Raw genomic sequence first — 24,375 nt, forward strand, 5'->3', positions numbered from 1 at the left:
GATTGTGTGGATCATGACAAGCTATGGACAACATTGAGAAGTATGAGTATTCCAGAACACTTAATTGTACTTCTAAGAAATCTGTACCTAGACCAGGAGGCAGTTGTTCAAACAGAACATGGGAACATATAATGTGTAGTGTACATAAAATTGTAGTTTACAGTACTGTATTAAGATTCATTCTGTCAGTAGTCATGAATTGGGGTATATCCAGTACTCTTTCTCCTTTCTCTGTGTAATCTATAAGTTAATTTTCAAGGATAGAAGATTATGTTCAGGCTTCTATGTGCACCTCTGAAAGAGTACAAATCTAAAGTGAATTGTTCTCATAAGTTTTGTTTTGTTTTTAAATTTTTATTGTGAATTGAGTGAGTTTGCAGGGCAGATCATCAGTTTTACATTCAATAAATCATATACTTTGTTTCATTACAATAATGATAACCATCAGTTAACAATATTTCTCTCTATTCATTTTAGCTCTTTTTTTTTAAACACTCAGGCATATATAATAATTTAAACCACCAAAGGACACATTCTGCAAGCTGGCTCCTGGCCACCAGCTCTCAGTCTTGCTCTTTCCATTAATCTAGGGTTCTCAGCTGCTCCATCTCTCCATGTCCCCATCTCTGCCTCCATCTCTGGTGTCACTGCTTCTCTGGATAGGGTCCCATGTTCAACTTGTGCTCTTATCCCTTGATGGCACTAGGATCCTCTGTTTCTAGACTGTAAGATTAACTACTCCCCCTTTTTGGTACAAGACTTCTACCTTTACAGTTGTGACAGTTGCAATTAGTCATGATAACAATTACTCACTATTGAATCATAAGAATCTTAGTCCCATCTCTTTTCACCAGCCAGACCCATGTAGACAAGATGAAAACTGTTCAGTGGGGACTCTATCTTCCCCTGCATACTCTTAAACTAAACTCTATCTTGAAAACTTGTAAGCCAGTCACTTCATGCCTTTATCACCTGCTCATTTTAAGTAGCCAGTGTCTAAGTTGCCTGTCCCTATCTATCCTGTGTACAGAGGGAATAGCATTGATACTTGATGTGAAGACTCTTTCCCTCTCAGTTGGTATTTTGAGCTATTACATCCATGATTATAGGTCAAGTTCATCAAACTTGCAATTTACCTTCATTTCCTTTATCAAAAATTGCTTTTTTTTTTAATCCTTTAGTCAAATTCTGATTATCAAGCCATCGAGACTAGGTCAGAGGGGAAATATCTGCAACTTTGGGTGTTCTTGTGCATCTCCCCTCAGTTCATATCAGTTGGATGCTTCACTCTCAGCTCTAGCCCTCTGTGACTATGTCCTTGTCCGTCGGCTCAAGTGTCCCCAGATCTCACCACACTTTGGACCAATCAGCCTTTCCTCTTCTCTCTCTCACTTCCAGATCAATGGGTGTCCATGGAGTGTGGTTGAACTCAGTCCATTTCTTCATTGCTGCCTTTCCCTCTCTTCCACTCACCAGTAGACAAATGTGGTCATCAGCAAGCTTACATGCCTTCTCATGTGTTTCCTTTGAGTTTCAGTCTTAGAGAGGGGTTTGTCCTGAAGGAACTTGATTGTTTGCCTTGATGGCTTCCCAGTGAACAGCTTGGTTATTCTTGTAGTAGCCAGTCTTGCTGACATTTTTGTTTTGGGTTTCTCCTGATTACCTTTCTTTGAAGATGTATCTTCTGTTGCTCTAGCTATTCCATGCTGGGCTTCCTGTCCTTTTTAGTGGGAATGTCCCACCTCAGAAAGTTCTGGTTGGGGCTCAGGATTCCACCTAAGGTCCTATACATTGCAAAGGCTCTGCAAGACACCTATTTCACTGGGCAAATTGTAGAACCCCTTTTAGGTATTCCAATTAGTTATAGGCTGAAGATGGGCTTACAAGTTTTCTGTAATCATGTTTACTGACATTCCTTTCTATTCCACTCAAGTGTCTATTTTACAGTAGTAGGCAAGGGAGACCAATATTCATAAGACAGTCAAACATCTTAGTATTATTTCCTCTCTTCATACTATGCCTTGTTTCCTGTATCACAGAACCCTGCTGTTCCAAATTTGAGCACGTATCACTATTTACCTCTGTTCTATTTAGCTCATGCAAACTGTTCCCCTATCTACCTTGTTCTTCCATCCCTCTCCCTTCTTATGTATTGCCCCCCCCACCAACACCCAAACTATGTCTCCTCAGTTTTAATCAATCAAACTAATCAGGCACTGGAAAGGAAAAAAAAAAATTATCTACTAAGCAAATATGATTATAGTTTGAAACTTTTGTTCTTGGAAAATCCCCTCTTGGTGTATTCAGCCTTTGTTTTTCAGATTGCAGAATTCTCCACACTTCTGGTTCCTGATAAATGCAGCTGGCACAAATATGCCAGGTCTTTGAAGCTGTTTGTTAAGAAACACAGCTTCTGCAGAAATCAGAGCTTAAACCATGAATCAATTCAGCATCACATAAACTATAAATTCCAACTAAATTACAGTTTCAGAGAAAAGTGAAATCGACAGAAGTGAATATGAAATTCAAAAACATCTTAGAAGAGACTATAAAGTAGTCTCACATCATAGAATTTAGAGAAATGGTTGGTCTTGAAATGGAGATCCCTCTGTTCAAACTAAAATGGTATCCCTGGCTTGTTGGGTCCTCCTGTAATAACTCCTTGTATTTCCATTTGTCAGTTGGGAAAATACTTGTCGTATCTGTATATTATATACCTTCTTTCAAATTAGTCTAAAGACAAATTTATTCTTTCTAATTTAGTCTTTCATTTTAGGTACTAGAATGAATAAAACAGGTAAGTATTACATTTTCATTGGAAGGAATAAGTGAAAATAAATAATTTCTGATAGCAATAAAGAATAATAGAAAAAAAAAAATAAGTGAGTTGGATACAGAATGTTGCAGCTGGGAGGTTTCCTTGGTAGGGATGGCTCCTGACAGATTATTCTGTGGAGGAATATTGAGCAGGATGCTCTGTGAGGGATCTGGTTGGTAAGAGGATGGAGGATATTCTAGACAGGGGGATCAGAAAGTATAAAGATGCTGCAGCCGGAATGAATGCTGGCTGACTGAAGGGTTGTAAATCAAGGCATGAGAGAATTGAGATGATGTTTGACAGGTAGGCTGGGTGGGAGTGGCCCCACTGTCCGTTGTTGCATAGGTAACAGAAATACATAGGATTTTAGCTCAGGAATAGTGGGAAAGTCCTTAGAATTTTCAGGTGGAGATATTTCTTTTGACCTAGGCATTATCCTCAGTAAACTTTTCAAGTCACTAAATCAGTAGTCATAGGCAGATTGTACCTCCTTTGTGGCACTGTGGGTTAATGTGCTGCACTGCAAGGTTATGAGTTCAAGCTCACCAGCCACTCCTCGGAAACCCTGTGCAGGGTTGCTATGGGCTGGAACCAACTCAACGGCACTTAACAACAACAACAATTACCATGCTGGTTATCATCAATCAGTGGCTGCTCAGAGTCCTGGGTTCTGCAGCTAAATAGGATTTAGTGAGGATTGGAATTACCTGTTAGCATGACTGCATTGTTTGTTCTGATAAACATAGAAGAAAAGGGGAAAAAAAATCGAACTTAAAATTTTTAATGTAAAATACAGTTTTGAAACCAGTGTGGTGCTGTAGGTTAATACGCTGGACTGCAAGGTCGGTTTGAACTGCAAGGTCAGTGGTTCAAGCTCACCAGCCACTGTTCAGAAACCCAATACAGGGCTGCTATGGGTTGGAGTCTTGGTGTGACACTGTGGGTTAATGTGCCAGACTGCAAAGCCATTTGAACTGCAAGATCGACAGTTCAAGCTCACCAGCTGCTCCTCTGAAACCTTATACAAGGTTGCTATGGGTTGGAATCGACTCTATGGCAGTTAACAACAATGGGTTAGAACTGACTCAATGGCACTTAACAACAACAATTTATTACTGAAAAATTGGAATATAAGATGCTGGAAGAATAAATGAAAGTCTGGTAAATCCAATCACTCAGAGAAAATCACGGTCAAGATTTTGGGAAGAAGACAGTTGGGTAAGAGATTATGTTATGTTATTCTTACATATTTCAAATCTTTTCAGGAGCTGGTAGTGCTTTGCCATCTCCACCACCCCAGTTTGATATTTTTGCTGGCAGCAGGGATTCGTCCTCGAATGTTGGTGATGGAATTAGCTCCCAAGGGTTCTCTGGATCGCTTGCTTCAGCAAGACAAAGCCAGCCTCACCAGAACGCTGCAACACAGGATTTCAATACATGTGGCTGATGGCTTGAGGTATGTAGGTCATGTTATTTTTTATTCAGTGCTTGACAAGCATAAGCCTGAATTTATATTCAGGCACCAAAAGCAGTGGTTCCAGTAACATTTCACAATTTGGTTGACCAGCAAGTAAGGACATTAGATGAAAGTACAACCATCTGTTTGGTACAGTACAGAGTCAGAGAAAAAGAGAAAGACCCTCAGTGTGATGGATTGACACAGTGGCTGCCAACAGTGGGCTCAGGAACTAGTGTGAGAATGGCACAAGACTAGGCAGTGATTAATTCTGTTATATGTGGGGTCATTATGAGTAGGAGCTTTCTCAACCTCACCTAACAACAAATCATATTATATATGTATATATCTATATCTATATCTATATATACCTGCAACAAAATGAGCACCAGGCATCCCTCCCACAGTCCTGTCTACTCAACTAGGTTCGATGATCCATTGCAATGACTACACAGAACTAATGTGATTACTATTAGAATGTTCTGTAGAATCATATTGTGCTTCCAGGGACACCCGATCTTCAGTCAGATGGTCACTAGACAGAACTTTGGAAGACAACACACCCAAGCGGAAAGACCATCTTCTTTGTAGAGAGGATAATTTGCATAAACCCCTGATCCAAACTTTTAGTAACTGTGATTTTCACATTTGATTATTGTTATTTTTTTACTTCAAAACTATGACTAATACTAGTGGACAAGTTGCAAGGAGTTTTGTAATAATTGAACTCATCCTAAATGAACTCTTGATTTCTCTGTCCTCTGCTGTTCACAGATTCATTCACCTCCAGTGCTCCACTATGGAGTCATCCTTCAGTCTCCATTTCTCTCTTCTCCTACAACAGAGTTTAAAGCAAATCATTGCAGCTTTGCCATTAATCTATTATCTGAATACAGCTACTGCTCACAATTTTTCTCACACCACCCAAGCCTAAGCTTTATTGGTCTCCCTGCTTTCACCTCTGCCAGAGACATTTTTCTAACATGGAAGATGAATCAAGTTTTTCCTATTACCAATTTTCTTCCGCTTTACTTTCTGTTCACTGCTTAACCCCTCCCTAGTGGTTACGAATCGGGTTGCGAACCGAAAGGTCAGCAGTTCGAAACTACCAGCTGTTCTGTGGGAGAAAGATGAGGCTTTCTGCTCCCATAAAGATTTATAGCCTTAGAAACCCTGTACAGGATCGCTATGGGTTGGAACCAACTCCACGGCATATGGCAGCCGCAGAGTATGTCATTGCGCTTGCCCTTGGCTAGCAATCTCCAACCTTTAGATATCCTAGTGGTTCATTACTCATTTCCTCTTCAGGTCTCTGCTCAGAAAGGATGTCAATGACATCACTGTCTAAAACAACACCCTTTCTCTCTTGGGCACCTACTGAACATATTACTGTGTGGTAATTTTTAGATTTTCATATTTTAACCTTGGTCTATTCTCTGTTTTTGTCACTAGGATCTGTATGCCAAAATAGCAAGGAACTTTCCATCTTGTTCTTTGATTTTGAGATTAGCAGCACCTAGATTTTATCCCCAGCACCTAGATCAATGTGTCATGATTATATGTGTTGGCATTAGGAAACCAGTGTCCAGCACATAGTAGATACAATGTTTCTTCTCATTTGAAATGCTGTACATATGCATGCAACAAAATGAGCACTCATACATCCCTCATACAGCCCTCTCTACTCAATGGGGTCAATGATTCATTGTAATGACCACGGAGAACTCAGGCATCATACTCACAGTTATGGGGTTTATTAGGTATGTTAACAGGTTGCAAGTGAGGAGCAGGAAATGTACAGGGCACAGTTCTTTCAGTTAGGACATCTTCTCCTCAGCAATGCCCAGCCAAAGTTACATAGATCTTTTAGGGCTTCTGATAAATGCACCCAGGGAACACCACTCCACCATAATCCTTAGCCTGAAGGCACTTGGCTCAGCTTTGTGGGTCAACAAATCTAGTCTACCCCCATCCCAATTAAATTCTTGGAGGCACCCACTGTGCAAGCAAGGCTCCTGCCCAAAGTCACTCAACTTTACTTGTTCCGTGGGCTGGGACGCCCACCCTTCTATCTTGTACTCTGACTCTTGATGATTCTGCTGCTGCTGCTGTTTCTCTGATATCACAGCATTCTGTCCCTGGGTCCAAGCGATTCAATGCACAGGGATCTCAGAGTCCAAAGGATGGCTCCATTCTTAACAACTTTTCTTTGATGATAGTGAGATACCCCACTCCTGCTTCTGAGATGACTCATTAAAAACCCACCAGGATGGTCATGTTGACCAGTCTACTCATTTGATTTCCAAGTGTTTACAACCAACAATCCAGTTAGCAATCACTCACAAGTGAATCATTCAATCCATCTGCATCTTGTCCCATCTTCTCTTTTGGTGAGATTTTAAAAAGACTATGGCTAGAAGAGAGTCCTGGTGTGGCACGTAGGAAAAGCATTGGGCTGCTAATCTCAAAATCAGTGGTTCAAATCCACCATCAGCTTCTCAGAAACACTATACAGGGTAGTGATAAATTAGAACCAAACTTACCACACTTAACAACAACAACATGACTAAAAAAGACTTGAAACACTTGACTGAACCACAGTATCTTTCAGGTAGTATGAACAAATGTACATGGAATAGGAAGTAAGACAAATCTCTCACACAAAAAAACCCAAATTAATAAAAAACCAAGCCAGAAACTTTTAGCTATTAATAGTGTTTAGAAGATATAAGAAGTGCTCAAAATAAGTAGAATTCCCTTCTTGAATATATCCATAAACTACTTAAAAATATAGATTACTAAATGAAACAGACTGCAGGGATTTGGGAGTTGACATATCTTCTTTTAAACACCAGAGGGAACCTGGTGTTAAATTAATCTGAGTAAAGTGCAAATATTTCTCTTGTATTTCAAAGTTTTCTTGGTCACTTTTCTTAATTTAACTGGTTCCAAGTCCTAGTTTTTTTCATATAATTCTCCTAGATAATCTAATTCCATATTGATGAGCGAGAGTGCTCATTTATGAATTGCAAAATTGCTGATTTTATTCACCACTGTTTGTACTTCAGTTCCTAAATGACTTATCTTGGTCTACCGAAACCGCCCTTTAAGTACCACATCCAAATGTGTTACTTTAAGTAACATATTTTAAGTTAATGAAGTGTCAGCATATTTTCTTGTAGTTTTCCTGATTGATTTTCAGCATAATGCCAGGACAGCTTTCTGGATTTTGTGCCAGAAGAAGCTAATTGATTTCAGTAGCTAAGCTATCAATCTTTGCCTGCACTAAGTATGTGTTTAAAGCACTGCGTTAACTGTTGTTTCCCAAGTATATCTTAGCATGGCACTGTAACTACAGAAGGAGCTCTGGTAGCGTAGTGGTTACAGATCAGGCTGTGAACCTTAAGGTCAGCAGTTCGAAACTACCAGCAGTTCCTCAGGAGAAAGAGGAGGCTTTCTGCTCCCATAAAGATTTACAGCTTTGGAAACCCTGTAAAGGGTTGCTATGAGTGGGTACCGACTCCACAGCACTTAACCACCACCACCATAACTACAGAGGTAGAAAGAGACAATAATATCAACTCTTTTGGGATTCCTTAAATGATGTAGGTCTTTGGAGTGATACACTGTTCACATTAAGCATACTTCATTAAGCATACTCTCTTTCACAGTCTTTCCTTTAACTATTAGTTTACATCACTAATTCATTCCACTCCTTTGAGCTCTATACTTTTGTCTTCAACTATCTATAAAAACAAGTGGAGTGACACATACAATAGGCACTGGATTGTGAATCACAAGGTCCGTAGTTTAAGCCCTCTAACTTTGGGAGAAAGATGAGGATTTCTGCTCTCGTGAAGATTTAAAGCCTAAGAAACCCTATGCAGGATTCCTATGAGTTGGAACCAACTTGATGGCACTAAACAACAACAATGAGGATAAGTGGGGAACATAGTGGCTCCATAGGATAAGCACTGGACTGTGAGTACAGTTCAAGCCCACTAGTTCTTCTATGGGAGAATGATGAGGCTTTTTGTTCCTGCAAAGGATTTAAAAGCCTGTGGAACTCTATACAGGATCACTGTGAGTGAACTTCAACTGCACTTCACAACAACATGAGAACAAATTACCTGTGTTTACTATGTTGTTGCTATTATTATTAAGTGCTGAAAAGTAGGTTGTGACGCAGCTGATAATAGGGTTTCCAAGGAGTGGCTGGTGGGATTGAACAGTAGGCCTTCTGGTTAGCAGTCCAATGCTAATCCTACAATGGCATGCCAAGACTCTGTTATAAACTTTTACTAATCAAAATTGGATTTGTTACTTTCTTTGCCTGATTTCTCCCCCATGCATTGCATTTTTCTTTTGCATCGTCTGCTTCTAAACCAGGATTCTTGTAGGCATAGTCAGATGAATTCCTTCCCTTAAAAGGTTAGCATCCATTTCTCCACCAGATCCATGATTTTATTGTAAATCAGCTCTTTAATCAATCCATTTATTTTTATGCTACTATCAATACCTTGGTCCAGGCCTTCTAGGGAATTAGCAAAATGTTTTTTCTAAAATAAAAATCGAATCATGCTTAAAAGTCTCTCTTGGTTCTTAATGATCTACAAAATACATTTAAATTCCTTGGTTAAAAATTTCCTAAGCATTAGAATGCTTCCCTACCCCTTCAGCCTCCTGCCATTCACACTTTGCATTCTAATCACTCTGAAGGCCTGGACTTTCCACTTAGCTAATTTTGCATATATCACTTCTGTCTTTCCCCGAACTTGTTGGCTTAGAGAATTTATTTTCTTCAAGAATTGGCTCAGATGCATCACCACAATGAACCTGAACTGTCCTATGCTAGCATCTCTAACATGTGCTTTTTGATTCTGTTCTATGCAGCAGTTCTAAGGGGCATCTGACTCAGGCCATGGTATTTTCAAAGTTAGACAATGAATAAATAAGACTGAAGAAGAATTGATGCCTTTTAATGATTTCTGGTGAATATTATTGCATATGCCATGGACTGCTAGAAGAACAAACAGGGCTGTTTTGGAAGAAATACAGACAAAATGTTTCTTAGAAGTGAGGATGACAAGACTTCGTCTCACAGACTTTAAACATGTTCTCAGAAAGGACGAGTCTCTGGAAAAGGCCATCATGCTTAGTAAAGTAGAGGGTCAGCAAAAAAGGGAAAGGCTTTCAATAAGATGGATTAATAATGGTTGCGACAATGAGCTAAATCATAGCAACAATTAGGAGGATGTTGTGACAATGGGCAGGGTTTTGTTCTATTTTACATAGGGTCCCTGTCAGTTGGAAAGGACTTGACAACACCTAACAACAAAAACTGTAGGACATTGTGTTAAACACTGAAGAATGAAAAGTAGAGATGCCTTTCATAATTCTCATCAGGGCTGAAAATTTACAATCTAGTGGAAAAGTCCATTTCACTAGTTTGTGTACCTTTCCCCCTCTGTGCTTCTCTAGCAAGTGGCATGTGTCATATATCTGTAACCTTGAAGGAACACTTGTTTCCCTTTCTAGAATGTGAAGCTCTCAAGAGCAGAGATGACTGTCCCTGATGGATGCCTACTGTGTAGTTCTCAAATGAATGAGTGCACTCTGTTTTCAGAATCATTCTATTTAGATTGGGGTAAAGATTATGAAATAACTGAGTATAAAACAGTCATGTTGATAAAATATTTTACAATGCTCCTTGTCACAAAATGCAGAAATTATGGTTGAATTATTTTCAGTAAAGTAAAATCTTATTACTATTTCAGAATTATTTTGCTTTTCTATTAAAAGCTATTAACACTGTACTATTTAAGATTAAATTCTATAATTGAGCATTTGAACTAACTCAGATAACTGCTCCTTCCCACTGACATTATTTCAAATTTAGTTTAACTATTTTTTTGACCTTTGAGAAGTATTCTGATTCTGGATTCTATAAATACACTGAAAGGCATGCATTATGAAGGATTTGGAGGCTATTTAATGATGCATGACTTGGCTTTTAACTTTTTTCTTCTTAATCTCCCAGCTTTTCTCTTCAGCAGAGCAAAAGTAGCTAATGGCCTTTCAGTAAGCCCTTAGTAAATTTTTCTTTCAACCCCATTACTTATTGTTAAGGTCAACTTCATTAGTACACTTATCTTATTTTTCAGCCAAAAATATGTATACTTAAATGAATGGGCCTAATGTAAAAAAATCCCAACTACATCCTGGAAGAGAGAGAAATTTTTATTGCAATGACAAACAATACATATACTCTAAGTCATCATACGCTGGAAAGTTCAGGGTATCACTGCCACTCTGATTCTAATTCCCTATGACAGTGATTGATACAGGTAATGGAGTGAATATTTATCCATACAATGTGAACCAAAACCAAAAGCCACAAACAAACAAAGGATTTACATTGGCTACTCTTAAGACGTACCAAGGGAGATCATAATATGCTTATGAGTTCATGCCGCGTCCGACAATTGGCTATACTTCGTGATCTGGATGAAGAGATTAAACCTGACTAGGGGTGATGGGAGTTTAGAAATAAAAAGGAAGACAAAAGACACAAAATGAAATAAGTAAAGTTAGGACCAGGTGGGAGGCAGCCCTCTGATGGAGATACTGTGGCACAGACCAAGTGCAGCGAGTTTATTTATATACAGCTCAAAGGGAGGTGCTTGAGGGAGGGTAAGGAGTACAAGAACATATTGTACTAAAGGAGCCTGCAGTAAGCAGAACTTTATCAGAAAAACTGTAACTTGTCAGAACACAAATTAGAGTGGCTAGAATGTTGTGCAGGCTGAGCTAAAAGACATAGCTAAGTACAAGGAAAGACCTTGCAAGTTTCCTGTCCCATAAGGTAGCCCTGCAAGTTCCTCAGGGGGCAGCTTGACTTGGATGCAGCCCAAGTTTGTGGACCACAACTGTTCAGTTGCAATCTTTCAGTTAAACTACCCCCAAGTCAGAGATCTTTGTTTCAGCTGCTCCCAAGAAATTCACATGGATGGCTATAGTACATTTGACATCACAGAGTAGGGAAGACACTTAACATTGAGAAAAATCACAAGTTTCTGGTATGTAAGGAAAAGTCACAACAGAATCACTTTAGCTGAGGCATGATAGTAGATCTCTAGTCATTTTACCAGAATGAGCAGAACCCAGTTGATGTTAAAATATTATATTGTTGTTTTACATGAATTAGCTTTTATCCTTTGTCTGAAAAGTCAAACTAGTTGTTTATGGCTGCATGGATCTATCCATAAAAGGTAAGACGTTAACATCACCTAACTTCAACTTTCAAGGAGCTCTGGTAGCGTAGTGGTTATGAATCCGGCTGTGAACCTTAAGGTCAGCAGTTTAAAACTACTACCTTTTCCGCAGGAGAAAGATGAGGTGTTCTGCTCCCGTAAAGATTTACAGCCTCAGAAACCCGGTACAGGGCTGCTATGGGTTGGAATTGACTCGACAGCACTTAACAACAACAATAACTTCATCTTTCAATGAGGCTGTGTTTTAATCTTCCCAACTCTCAGTTCATGAAGCTCTTTGTTAACATTAGTTTATAACAAAATTGGATTCTGAGTAAATTTTTTCTTCAAACTAAAATTTATCAAACACGCAATCAATATGCATTAATAATTATTGGTGATAAGAATGCAGAAGTTGGAAACCAAGGGAAGGAATCAGAAGTTAGAAAATACGGCCTACATGATAGAAACAAGGCTAGAGATTGCATGAGATGTTTTTAAAGATTTATTTAGTGCAGATTCCATTTTTCAACATTAATGAGTTACTATACAGATAGACCTCACCAGATGGAATACACAGGTATCAAATCTGTCATCCAGCAAAACAAGGCCAGGGGCTGACTTTGAAACAGACCATCAATTGCTCATGCAAATTTAGGCTGAAGCTGATGGAAATCAAAACAAGTCTGTAAGAGTCAAAATATGACCTTGAGTATATCCTACTTGAGTTTAGAGACCATCCCAAGAACAAATTTGGCATGTGAAACACTAATAACTGCAGATCAGAGGAGTTATGGAATAACATCAAGAACATCATACAAGAAGAAAGCCAAAGGTCACTAACAATAAAGGAAAGAAAGAAAAGGCCAAAATGGATGAGAGAAGAAACTCGAAAATTTGCTCTTGAATGTAGAGTAGCTAAAGCAAATACAAGAAATAATGAAGAAAAGAGCTAAACAAAAGATTTCAAAGGACAGTTCTGGAAGAACAAACTCAAGTATTATAATGAAATGTGCAAAGATCTTGAGTTAGGAAACCAAAAGGGAAGACTACACTCAGCATTTCTCAAGGTGAAAGAACTAAAGGAAAAATTCAAGTCTCAACTTGAAATATTGAAGGATTCTTTGGGCAAAATATTGAATTATACAGGAAGCATCAAAAGATGATGAAAGGAATACACAAAGTCACTGTACCAAAAATAATTGGTTCACAATTAACCATTTTAGAGGTAGCATGGAATCAAGAAATAATGTTATTAGAGGATGAAGTTCAACCTGTACTGAAGGCATTAGCAAAAGACAAGGCTCCAGGAATTGATAGAATACCAATTCAAATGTTTCAACAAACTAATGCAACACTGGCAGCACTCACTTATCTATGCCAAGAAATTTGGACGCCATCTACTTGGCCAGTGGACTGGAAGAGATCCATATTTGTGCCTATTCCAAAGAAAGGTGACCCAACAGAATGTAGAAATTCTCAAACAGTATCATTAATATCACATACAAATACAATTTTTGCTGAAGATAATTCAAAATTGGTTATAACAGTATATCAACAGAGAAATGTCAGAAATTCAACTGAATTCAGAAGAGGATGTAGACTGAGAGATATAATTGCTGATGTTAGGTTAGAACTTGGCTGAAAACAGAATAGCAGAAAAATGTGTACTTGTGTTTTATTGGCTATGTATGCAAGGGTATTTGTGTGGATTACAGACTATGGTTAATGTTACAAAGAATGGCTATCACAGAACACTTAAGTGTGATCATCAGGAACCTGTACATAGACCAAGAGGCAGTCATTGGAATAGTAAAGAAGATACTGCATGATTTAAAACTAGGAAAGGTATGTGTTTGAGTTATGTCCTTTCAGCATATTTATTCCATCTGTCTTTTGTTAAATGCCGTTGAGTTGGTTCTGACTCATAGCAACCCTGTATAGGGTCTTTGAGGAGTGACTGGTGAATTTGAACCACCAACCTTGCTGCTCAAACTGACCTTGCAGTCAAGTGATTATTCTATAGCACCACTGCTAAGCAAATAATCCAAGAAGTTGGACTATATGAAGAGCATGGCATCATATTAGAGGAAGGCTCATGTATATTCGTCTGTATAATCCTGCTTGCTGAAAGTGAAAAGGACTTGAGGCATTTGCTGATGAAGATTAAAGAATACAGTCTTCAGTATGGATTGCAACTCAGTGTAAAGAAAAGATCATGATAACCAGAGGGGGAAAAAAATCAAAGTTGTCAAGGATTTCATTTTATTTGAGTCTGCAATCAATGCTCATGAAAGCAGTAATCAAGTAGTAAAACAATGTATTGCATGGGCAAATCTGCTGCAAATGATCTCTTTAAAATATTGAAGAGCAAAGAAGCTACTCTGAGGACTAAGGTACACCTGACCTTGATATTTTAAATTGTTTCATATGCATGTGAAAGTCAGACAGTGAATAAGGAACACCAGAGAATAATTGTTGCATTTGAATTATAGTTTTGACAAACAATATTGAAAGTACCATTGGACTGCCAGAAAAACAAACAAATATGTCTTGGACTATCTACAACTAGAATGCGCCATAGAAGCAAGGATGGTGAGACTATTTCTTTAACTTTGGACATATTATTAGGAGGATCCAGTCCCTGTAGAAGGACATCATACTTTATATAGTAGAGGGTCCATGTAAATGAGGATGATCCCAATGAAATAGATAGGCACAGTGGCTGCAACAATGGGCTCAGACATACTAGTTGTAAGGATGGCTTAGGACCAGGCAATGTTTTGTTCTGTTCTGCATAGTGTCTCTGTCAGTCAGGGGTGACTGGATGACACCTGACAAAACGACAGCAACAACGTATTTTCAAACACAAAGAGATTGACAGCTAGAAAATCTTATATTTTGATTTCTTACTACTGAAAAAGCAGAAATTATTCTTCAAAAAATTAGTTTATTAAAATAATATCAAAAGAGATATACAATAAATAGGATCAAAATCTGAGAACTGTTATGTGGTTTGAAGAAAAAAATGAATGGACTGTACAACAGAATCAAATCAATTCTTACTTGATATATTTAAATTTTGTTGTTGTTGTTATGTGCCATGGAGTCGGTTCCGATTCATAGCGACCCTGTACAGGGTTTCCAAGGCTGTAAATCTTTATGGGAGCAGAACGCCTCATCTTTCTCCCACGGAACAACTGGTAGTTTCGAACTGCTGACCCTGAGGTTTGCAGCACAATTCATAACCACTATGCTACCAGAGCTCCTTATTTACATTTTAAAAGAGTTGAGATACTCATATGATCATTGAGGGAATTTGAAACTCCCTTAACATAATTTAAAATATATTGTCATAAAAAATGATGGAGGCAGGGGATGGCACTGGCAGGAGTGCAAGAGTTAACAACAACAGTGGTAAATACTGTTATATACACAATACTGCAAGATCAGTGACCTGTCAGTAAATATGGAGTCCTGGTGTGGTGTTGTGGGCTAATACATCAGACTGCAAAGTCATTGAACTGCAAGGTCAGTGGTTCAAGCTCACCAGCTGCTCCTTGGAAACCCTATACAGGGTGGCTATGTGTCAGAACCAACTCGAGGGCACTTAACAACAACATGAGTAAATATGGAGGCCTGGTGTGGTGCTGTGAGTAATGATCTGGACTGCAAGGTCGGCTTGAACTGCAAAGTTGGCAATTCAAGCTCACCAGCTGCTCCTTGGAAACCCTATGCAGAGTTACTATGAGTCAGAATCAATTCGATGGCACTTATCAACAACAACAACATGAATAAGTACATGGATGGACATGCAGGCTTAATGGGTGTGGAAGGGAGAGTGAGTATACTTATGAATATATATAGATTTTACAGAGAATATTTGTACATGTGAATAAAATTATCTTTGCTGCAAATGTCTCCATGAATGTGGTAGAACAAAAGAAGGAATAGTGAAAGCAGGAAATAGAGAGGAAATGGGATAAATGATGTCACATTGTGGGAATTGCAACCAATGATTTGAAACAAAATGTATATAAGTTATTGAATGGAAAACTGGTCTGCTTTGTAAACTTTCACTCAATTCACAATTAGAAGTTAAAAATAAATAAAGAAAGAAAAATATAAGAAAGAAATGTCACCAAAAATTGGGACTTTGCGTGAGGTGCTTGCCCTTTAAAATTTAAATGCTCTCTTGGTATTGGTTTGGAGCATTTATTTTTAATATTAGAGATGTATTGGAGTACTGGGATAGTGCTGTAGGATAAACATTCAACCACAAGGTTGGTTTGAACCATAAGGCCGGTAGTTCAAACTCACCAGCTGCTCCTTAGAAACACTATACAGAGTCCCTATGAATTCAAACTGACTCTCTGGCACTTAACAACAACAAATAGGTATATGTTTTAAGTTCTTTCTGCAGCATCTATTAATTAATTTTGAGGGTCAAACAGTACAGAATTTTTGATAACGCTGAATAATGAACATGAATATTCATGAAAATTATGACAAAAAGGCAATAAGATAATCACATTTTAATGATATTACCTCTGCATTTTTTCTGGCAGATATCTCCATTCAGCTATGATTATATACCGTGACTTGAAACCGCACAATGTATTGCTTTTTACCCTGTACCCTAATGCTGCCATCATTGCAAAGATCGCTGACTACGGGATTGCACAGTACTGCTGTAGAATGGGGATCAAAACGTCCGAAGGCACGCCAGGTAAGTGATAAAGTTTGCTTTTTAACATGGACAACCAGTGATCTCAGATATGAGAATCAAAATAAAACTGTAATCTGTTTGCATTTAGCAATCCTACCTGGAATGGATCAAGATCCCAATTTTCTTCGTATCCTAACCAGTGATTTTTGGTTTTGTTTTTTATATATGGTAATCTTAGTAGGGGTGAGGTGATATCTCCTTGTGGTTTTGATTTGCATTTTGCAAATGACTAATAGCACTGAATATCTTTTCCCGTGCTTACTGGCAATATGTGCTTTTGTATTTGTGTAAATATGTAAGTCCATTGCCCACTTTTTAATTGGGTTGTTATGGGTTTTTAAGCTGTAAAAGTTCTTTATATGTTCTGGATATTAAATCCTTGTCAGATTTATGTTTCCCCCAATTTTTTTCCGCATGTCTTCAGTATTTTGCTAAACTTCTTTGATGATCAAAAGTTTTCAATTTTGATGAAGTATCATTTTATCTGGTTTATGTTGTGTTGCTCATATCTAAATATCTATTTTTGGGAAAACTAGTAGTCTTAGTGTGGCACTGCAGAATAAGCATGGGACTACTAACCAAAAGGTTGGCAGTTCAAACCCACAAGTCACACCTTGAACATGGGATAAGAACTAGACTGCCATGTTGGTTTGAACCAGCCACTTATCAGAAATCCTATACGGGGATGCTATGAGTTGGAACTGACTCAACAACACTTAACAACAACAATGAGTTGGAACAGACTCTGTGGCACTAAACAACAGCAAGTATTACATCTATTTTCTTCTAAGATATTTATAGCTCACTGTTGTTGTTAGGTGCCATCAAGCTAGCTCCGACCCATAATGACTCTATGCACAAAATGAAACACTGCCCTGTTCTGTGCCATCCTCACAATTGGTACACGTGAGCCTATTGCTGTGGCCACTGTGCCAATCCGTCTCGTGATGGGTCTTCCTCTTTTTCACTGGTTCTCCATTTTATCAAGCATAATGTCTTTCTCCAGGGACTGATTCCTCTTAATAATATGTCTGAAGTATCTAAGACCAAGTCTTACTATCCTTGTTTTTGATATATATTCTGGCTGTTTCCAACACAGATTTGTTTCTTTGCTGGCAGTTCATGGTATGTTCAATATTCTTCTCCAATACCATAATTCAAATGCACCATTTCTTCTAAATCTTCCTTATTTATTGTCCAACTTTTACATACATATGAGGCTATTAAAAATATCCATGGCTTGGGTCAGATGCACTCTAGTCTTCAAGCTGACAGCTTTGCTCTTCAGTACTTCAAAGAGGTCTTTTGTATCACATTTGCCACATGCATTGTGTTGCTTGATTTCTTGACTGCTGTTTCTTGAGTGTTGATTATAGATCCAAACAAAATTAAGTCTTTGACAACTTTAACCTTTTCTCCAGTTACCATGATATTATTTACTGGTCCAGTTGTGATGATTTCTGTTTTCTTTATATTGAGGTGCAATGCCATGTGGTCTTCATCAGTAAGTATTTTAAAGCCTCTTTGCTTTCAGCAAGCTAGGTTGTATCATCTTTATATTGCAGGTTGTTAATGAGTCTTCCTCCAATCCTGATGCCATGCTCTTCTTCATATAATCCAGCTTCCCAAATTGTTTGCTCAGAACAGAAATTGAATAAATATGGTGAAAGAATACAACCCTGACACACACCTTTGCTCATTTTAAACCATATTCTATTTGAACGACTGAATCTTGGTCTATATACAGGTTCCTCATGAGAATAGTTAAGTATTATAGAACAATCATTCTTCACAATGACAAAATATAGTTTGTCTTGCTCTACACAGTCAAAAGCCTTTGCATAGTCAGTAAAGTACAAGTAAATATATTTCTGGTATTCTTTGCTTTCAATCAAGATCCATCTGATGTCAGAAAATATATACCTACTTCCATGTCCTCTTCTGAATCCAGTTTTTGTTTCTGGCAGTTTTTTGTTGATGTACTGTTGCAGCTGTTTTTGAATTATCTTCAACAAAATTTTACTCACATGTGGTATTTATGATATTGTTCGTTGGTTCCTGCATTCCGTTGGGCTACCTGTCTTTGAAATGGACACAAATATGGATCTCTTTTAATCAGTTAGCCAGGTAGCTGTCTATATCAATTTGCTGAAAGATTTCAATTTGTGTCCCATCAATTCCTAGATTCTTGTGTTTCACCAATACCTTCAATGCAGCTTTAGACTTCTTTCTTCAGCACCATCGGTTCATAATCATATTATACTTGTTGAAGTTGGACATTGACCACTTCTTTTTGATACAGTGACCCTGTATTAATTTCATTTTTGTTGTTGTTGTTTTCTGTTTCATTCAATATTTTGCTCATGGAATCTTCCAGTATTGCAAATCTACGCTTGAATTTTTTCATCAGTTCTTTAGCCTGAGAAATACCGAGTGTGTTCTTCCCTTTTGGTTTTCTAACTCCAGGTCTTTGTACATTTCAGTATAATACTTGACTTTGTCTTTTCTATTCAGCTCTTTCACATCATGATATCTTTTTATTTTTTTAAATTTATTGCATAAGGCAGTCTTTAAAAGCATTCTGAATATCATAATTTACCATTATAGAGGCTATACTATTAGAGAAAATGAAATGATTATGATAGAATAAGAGGTCAGACTGTCTTGTATTACCATGTCATAACGACACAGAAGATGCTGCTATAATACACTGACCATGTTTCAAAGGAAAGTAATATATAATCTCTTTTTTATGAGAAAATAAATAAACATTGTTTCCTTCAAGTACATGAACAAAGTACAGAATACGGGGCGGGGGCCGGGGGGAAGAAAACAATTCCCCCCTTTCCTTCTTCTCTTTCATATTTTTCTTTTTAACTGCCAGCAAGATGGATTGGTACAGCGGCAGCATCAATGGGCTCAAGCAGTACAACAATAGTGAGGTTAGCCCAGGATCAGGCAATGTTTTGTTCTGCTGTGCATATGGTCGCTATGAGTCGGTACTGACTCGATGGCACCTAACAACAACAACAACAACAACAACAACAACACATCTGAATTGAGCTTTGGATGGTGTTGTCTTGCTTGTTAATCTCAAATTGTTATCTACTATTGCTGGTTCTCTGTTCAAAAAGCACATGTTAGTACTTTTTATAAAGTTGATCTGGTTGTTACAAATTATTTAAATATTTGTTTATTTGTAAATGTCCTTATCTCAACACCATGTCTAAGGGACAGCTTTGCTAGGTATATGATTCCTGGCTGGAATTTTCTTATTTCAGAGTTTTGTATATGTCATTCCATATACATACATTGTTTATTTATATATTGAACAATATATACATATCTTCCTGTCTGCATGGTTTCTGCTGAGAAATCAGAGCTTAGTTTTATTGGTTCTCCTTTATAGGTAACCTTTTGTTTTTCTTGAAGTGCTATAGGAGTATTTCCTTGTCCTTCTTTTTAACAAATTTGATTATGATGTTATCTTCATGATTTTCTTTTGGGGTCTATCCTGTTTTGTGTTCTTTAGGCTTTGTGAATGTGTGTCTTCTTCCAGCAGGTCTTCAACAATTTTCTTTGTGAATTTTATTGTCCCTTCCTGTTCTGGAATTCCAGCCAGCCATAAGTTATTACTCTTCATGGTATCCCACATAAATCTTAGACTTTCTTTGGATTTTTTTTCCTTCTTTTCTTATTGTTGTCCTAGTTTACTAGTATTGAGAGATTTGTCTTCAAGATCACTAGTTTAGGTTTCCATTGCTTCAAATTTAATTCTTTGACCTTTCAATGTATTGTCCATTTCTGAAATTTTATCAGTAATCTTCTGAATTTCTTATTGCAGGTTTTGTATTGTTTGGTATTTAGTCTATTTGTTCTTACAGTGTTTTTCTGATTTCATCTACTTTTTTTTCTGTGTTCTCCATGCTTTCCTAGGTCTTTCTCTCAATCCACTGAGTGTAATTAAATATCACTTCTGAATTATTTCTCATGTATTTCTAGTGTCTTTTCTTCTTCAGAAACATTTACTGGCTCTGCTTCTTAAACATTTTTCTGAGTTACTATCTCTTGTTTCTTCATATAATCTGAAATTGTCTGTTTCTTGGTGACATCGTGGTGTTTTTGTATATTTATTTAATTGATGATTGTATGTTGGTGTTTTCTTAGGTTCTCACTAACTGCCTTCTGGTGGGTATTATTAGAGAGTAGATGATTGTGTCCATTTGCCACTCATGCACCTCAGCTTAGGGTGGGTTTTGTTGGTGTTGGCTGCTGATCAGTTGGTAGAAGAACTAGTATTGGCTATTGTTGAGTGGGTGGAACTGCAGAGGGTACAGCTATGTCTGGGCTATCTAGGTAAGGATTCTTTTTTGGGGTATGACAAGAAATGAAATCACACATGCACAAGAAAATAAAGCAAAACAAATAGTGAAAAATAAAATTATAAAGGAGATATATTTTTTTTAAAGTCATCAAGTCAACAACAAGAAAGATATAATATCTAAGAAGAAAATAGTATACTACCAAAGAAGAAGAATAGTTAGTGTAGAAGAGAAAAAGAAGAGAGGAGGAAAAAAAGAAAAAGAAAAAACATTAGATAAAACGAGGGAGAGAAAAGACAAAAACAGGCAGAGAATAGAGAATAGAAAATAAAGATCAAGAGAATAAACAGAATGAAGAAGAAGAAGTGGGAAAAGAGAAACAGAAGAAAGGAAGAAAAATGAAATCAGAGGCAGAAAAAATAAAAAGGGAAAGGAAGGAGAGGGAGGAGGAAACGAAAGAATAAATAACAGGGGAAAAAAAGAGTGTTGGTGCTGGAACAAGAGAGAAGAAAACATTGGGGAGCTCCTGTTAACTCATGGCATTCACGAGGTAATTCAGGGAGAGCCTAAATGGAATTCCAATAGGCCCAGGGATTGTATGTCTGGACCAAATGGTCACCAGGGGCTGAGCCACTTCATGGTCAATCAGGTGATTCTGCAGGCATTGTATATCTGGAGTTGTTGTTATTGTTGTTGTTAACTTGTCGAGGTCCTCTGTCAGGTTCCAGCCTCGACAAGGAAGTGTGGGTATCATGAAGAAGGGAGATGTGAAGGCGAAAGGGATAGAGAAAGAGAGGGACGAAATATATACAAAAAAGACAGACACACAGATATGATGTAAGCTGGCAGGTAGGCAGATCTGCAAACATATTGCCTAGCATTGCATGCAGAACTCACTCTACCTCAGTCTTTTATTCTCTTTTTTTTAGGGAAGGATTTGTTACAAAGGAAGGATGTAATTCACAAAGGGAGGATGTGATTCTTTAGATAAGACAGGATACGGAACAGAAATGTGATTAATCATTCAAAACAGGACATAATGATTCACAGCAACAACTTTAAAAATATTTTCATAGTTTTTCTTAACAAGCTAAGATTTTTATTTTTACAGAAAAAACGTTCAATCAAGCTGTTATATATTAACTTTTAGGCTTAAATGATCTAGAGCAGCGACATGCGGTTTCTCAAGGATACTTAACATAAAGCAAGGTTCCTGAAAGGAGCCAAGCTGTCTCTGTACACTTTGCAAACTTTTGTTTATGAGCAAGATCTCAGGCACCGGGCTTCATTTATCTATATCTAAAATGCTACATTGTTCTTAATTATCACATTCCTATATACTTTCAGGAGGAAGGAGAGCATCTGGGTTAAACTGATTATATTCAGAGACAGTTTAATGGGGCTGCCACTATTATCCTCTAATCCAACATTCCCAGAATTTACCATTCCACTTTATTAACAAACCTTGGGTAGTTTTTCTCTAAACACCTTTTCTCATATTCCCAATATACCTGTTCCTGGCCTTTCTGAATTATTTGAGGAAACTTTTTACTGCCTCGGCTCTAAAAAGGGGTTTCAAACCCATTATTGTTCATGGATATCAAACATAACTGAATAATCAAATAAGGAGCAGTTCTGACTTCCATCCCAGGTGGCTATCGCTTGTTCCTCAGAAAGATTTGTTCCCAGGACTCCACGCACTGCCAACACAGTGGAGGTATTAAGAGAGCCATTGCAAAAGAAACCATTTTCTCAGAAGCTACAATTACTGGAGTTAGAAGCATAGAATGAAGAATATTAGGACCAAAGAAAATTATACAGAGGTAGCCGTAGCCAACCAGTGAGTTTGCAAAAACCAATGAACCCGGGACATCAGGAGGTCACTTCCTTGGCCCTCAGGGTCCATGGCTCGCAGTCCTGAGGAGGGCCACGGGGTTGGATTTTCGTCCATGTCACAGGGCCACTGATCAATCCAGGGTCTGTGTATGCTGTCCCCAGCACTAAGTGCCATCAAGTCGGTTCCAACTCATAGTGACTCTCTATACGGTTTCCGGTCAGTAGTTGGTGAGCTTGAACTGCAGACCTTGTGGTTCAAACCGACTTTGTAGTTCAGTGTATTAACCCGAAGCAGAAGCCACTCAAATTAAGGTGCCAAGGTGGCACTGTAGGCGCCCACCTCTTTCTGACTTGACCCACAATCTCTTGACTATGAACTCGGGAACAGTGGGGGGCTGCATTGGGGGTGGAGGCTGGCCACACCTCTAGTCACAAGAGAAACTTCGGGAATAAGGAAGCTAAGCAACTGGGGGAACAAGCTGCCAAGCCACTGTCTCTGAAGCTGTTAGCAAAATTTCAAAATGGCTACAACGTGTGTGACTGAGACAGCTGATGCAAATCTGTCTCCATCCTTCACCATCCTTACTTAATCTCTCCTCCTAGTAAGTGTTTGATCCTTTTCTCTGAAGTTTGGGGTTCCAGAATTATCATCTGTGTGTGTTTCTTTGGTCTTCCCTAGGCCTAGTCCACCATCTAGGTCTATAATCTCTTATACTTTTATCTTTATATTATGATTTGAAATCAAGAAGTGTGAGTCCTCAACCATGTAGAAACCAAAGTTTACTAGTGATTACCAAGGGTGGGAGAGAAGGTGAAAGAGGGTTCTCATTGCTTAGGAGGATGCTGAACTTCAGTTATGGATGATGAAAATTTCTGGAAGCAGTTAGTGGTGATAATTACACATGATGAATGTAATTTAAATCACTAAATTATACTTGTAAAGAATGTTAGAAAGATTTTTTTTTTTTTTTTCAAATGTGTAGTTAACAAGGTTTGCTGATTAAAGCTCTGCTAGTTAGTTGATTTTGGGACTTGGTTTTTTAATCACTAGGATAGAACCTACCACTCAGCTCAGTTTGCTATCCTTTGGTGGCTTGTGTGTTGCTGTGATGCTGGAAGCTATGTCGCCAGCCTTTGAAATATGAGCAGGGTCACTCAAGGTCACACAGGTTTCAGTGGAGCTTCCAGACTAATACAGACTAGGGAGAAGGAGAGGTGGACTATTTCTGAATGTTTAGCCCCTGAAAACCTTATGCATAACAGCAGAACATTGTTACATGTAGTACCAGAAGATGAAAACATGAATAGCAGCAGGACATTGTTAAATATCGTGTCAAAAGGTGAGCCCCGAAGGTTGGAAAACACCCAAAGTATAACTGCGGAAGAGCTAACTCCTCAAAGTAGTAGTAGTTGTAGTTGTTGTTAAGTGTCATTGAGTCGGTTCTGACACATAGTGACCATGTATAGAGTTTCCAAGGAGCAGCTGGTGAACTTGAATCACTGACCTCATGGTTCAAAGAGACTTTGTAGTCCAGCACATTAACCCACAACCCCACACCAGGACTCCACAAAGTGGAGTATACCATAAACATGTGAATGGAGTAAATCTTTCAAAACCTTCATTTGCTGATGGGGTACAGTTCAGAATGAGGAGAAACAGCTGCAAACATACATTAATAATCAGAATATGGAATGTATGAAGTCTTACTGAAGAAAAAGTGGAAGGTTCAAAGATGAAATGGAATACATAAAAATAAATATCCTAGGCTTTAGTGAGCTGAAATGGACTGGTATTGGCCATGTTGAATCATTCAATTATATAGTTTACTATGCCAGGAATGACAAATTGAAGAGTAATGGCATCACATTCATCATCAAAAAGAACATTTCAAGATCTATCTTGAAGTACAATGCTGTCAATGAAAGAATTATATATATATATTATATATACTTATATATAT

General features: G+C 38.0%; 1 protein-coding gene across 1 annotated transcript in view; it reads left to right on the plus strand.

Annotated features, from left to right (window-relative positions):
* Window positions 1-24,375, plus strand: part of LRRK2 (leucine-rich repeat kinase 2) — a 254,242-nt gene that overhangs the window by 170,335 nt on the left and 59,532 nt on the right. Inside the window, 2 exon segments of the mRNA XM_006865300.1 lie at window positions 4,084-4,274; window positions 16,096-16,256. Coding sequence (XP_006865362.1) covers window positions 4,084-4,274; window positions 16,096-16,256 — 352 coding nt within the window.

Source organism: Chrysochloris asiatica, unplaced genomic scaffold (assembly GCF_000296735.1).
Source record: "Chrysochloris asiatica unplaced genomic scaffold, ChrAsi1.0 scaffold00077, whole genome shotgun sequence".
In the NCBI taxonomy this organism is placed as follows: domain Eukaryota; kingdom Metazoa; phylum Chordata; class Mammalia; order Afrosoricida; family Chrysochloridae; genus Chrysochloris; species Chrysochloris asiatica.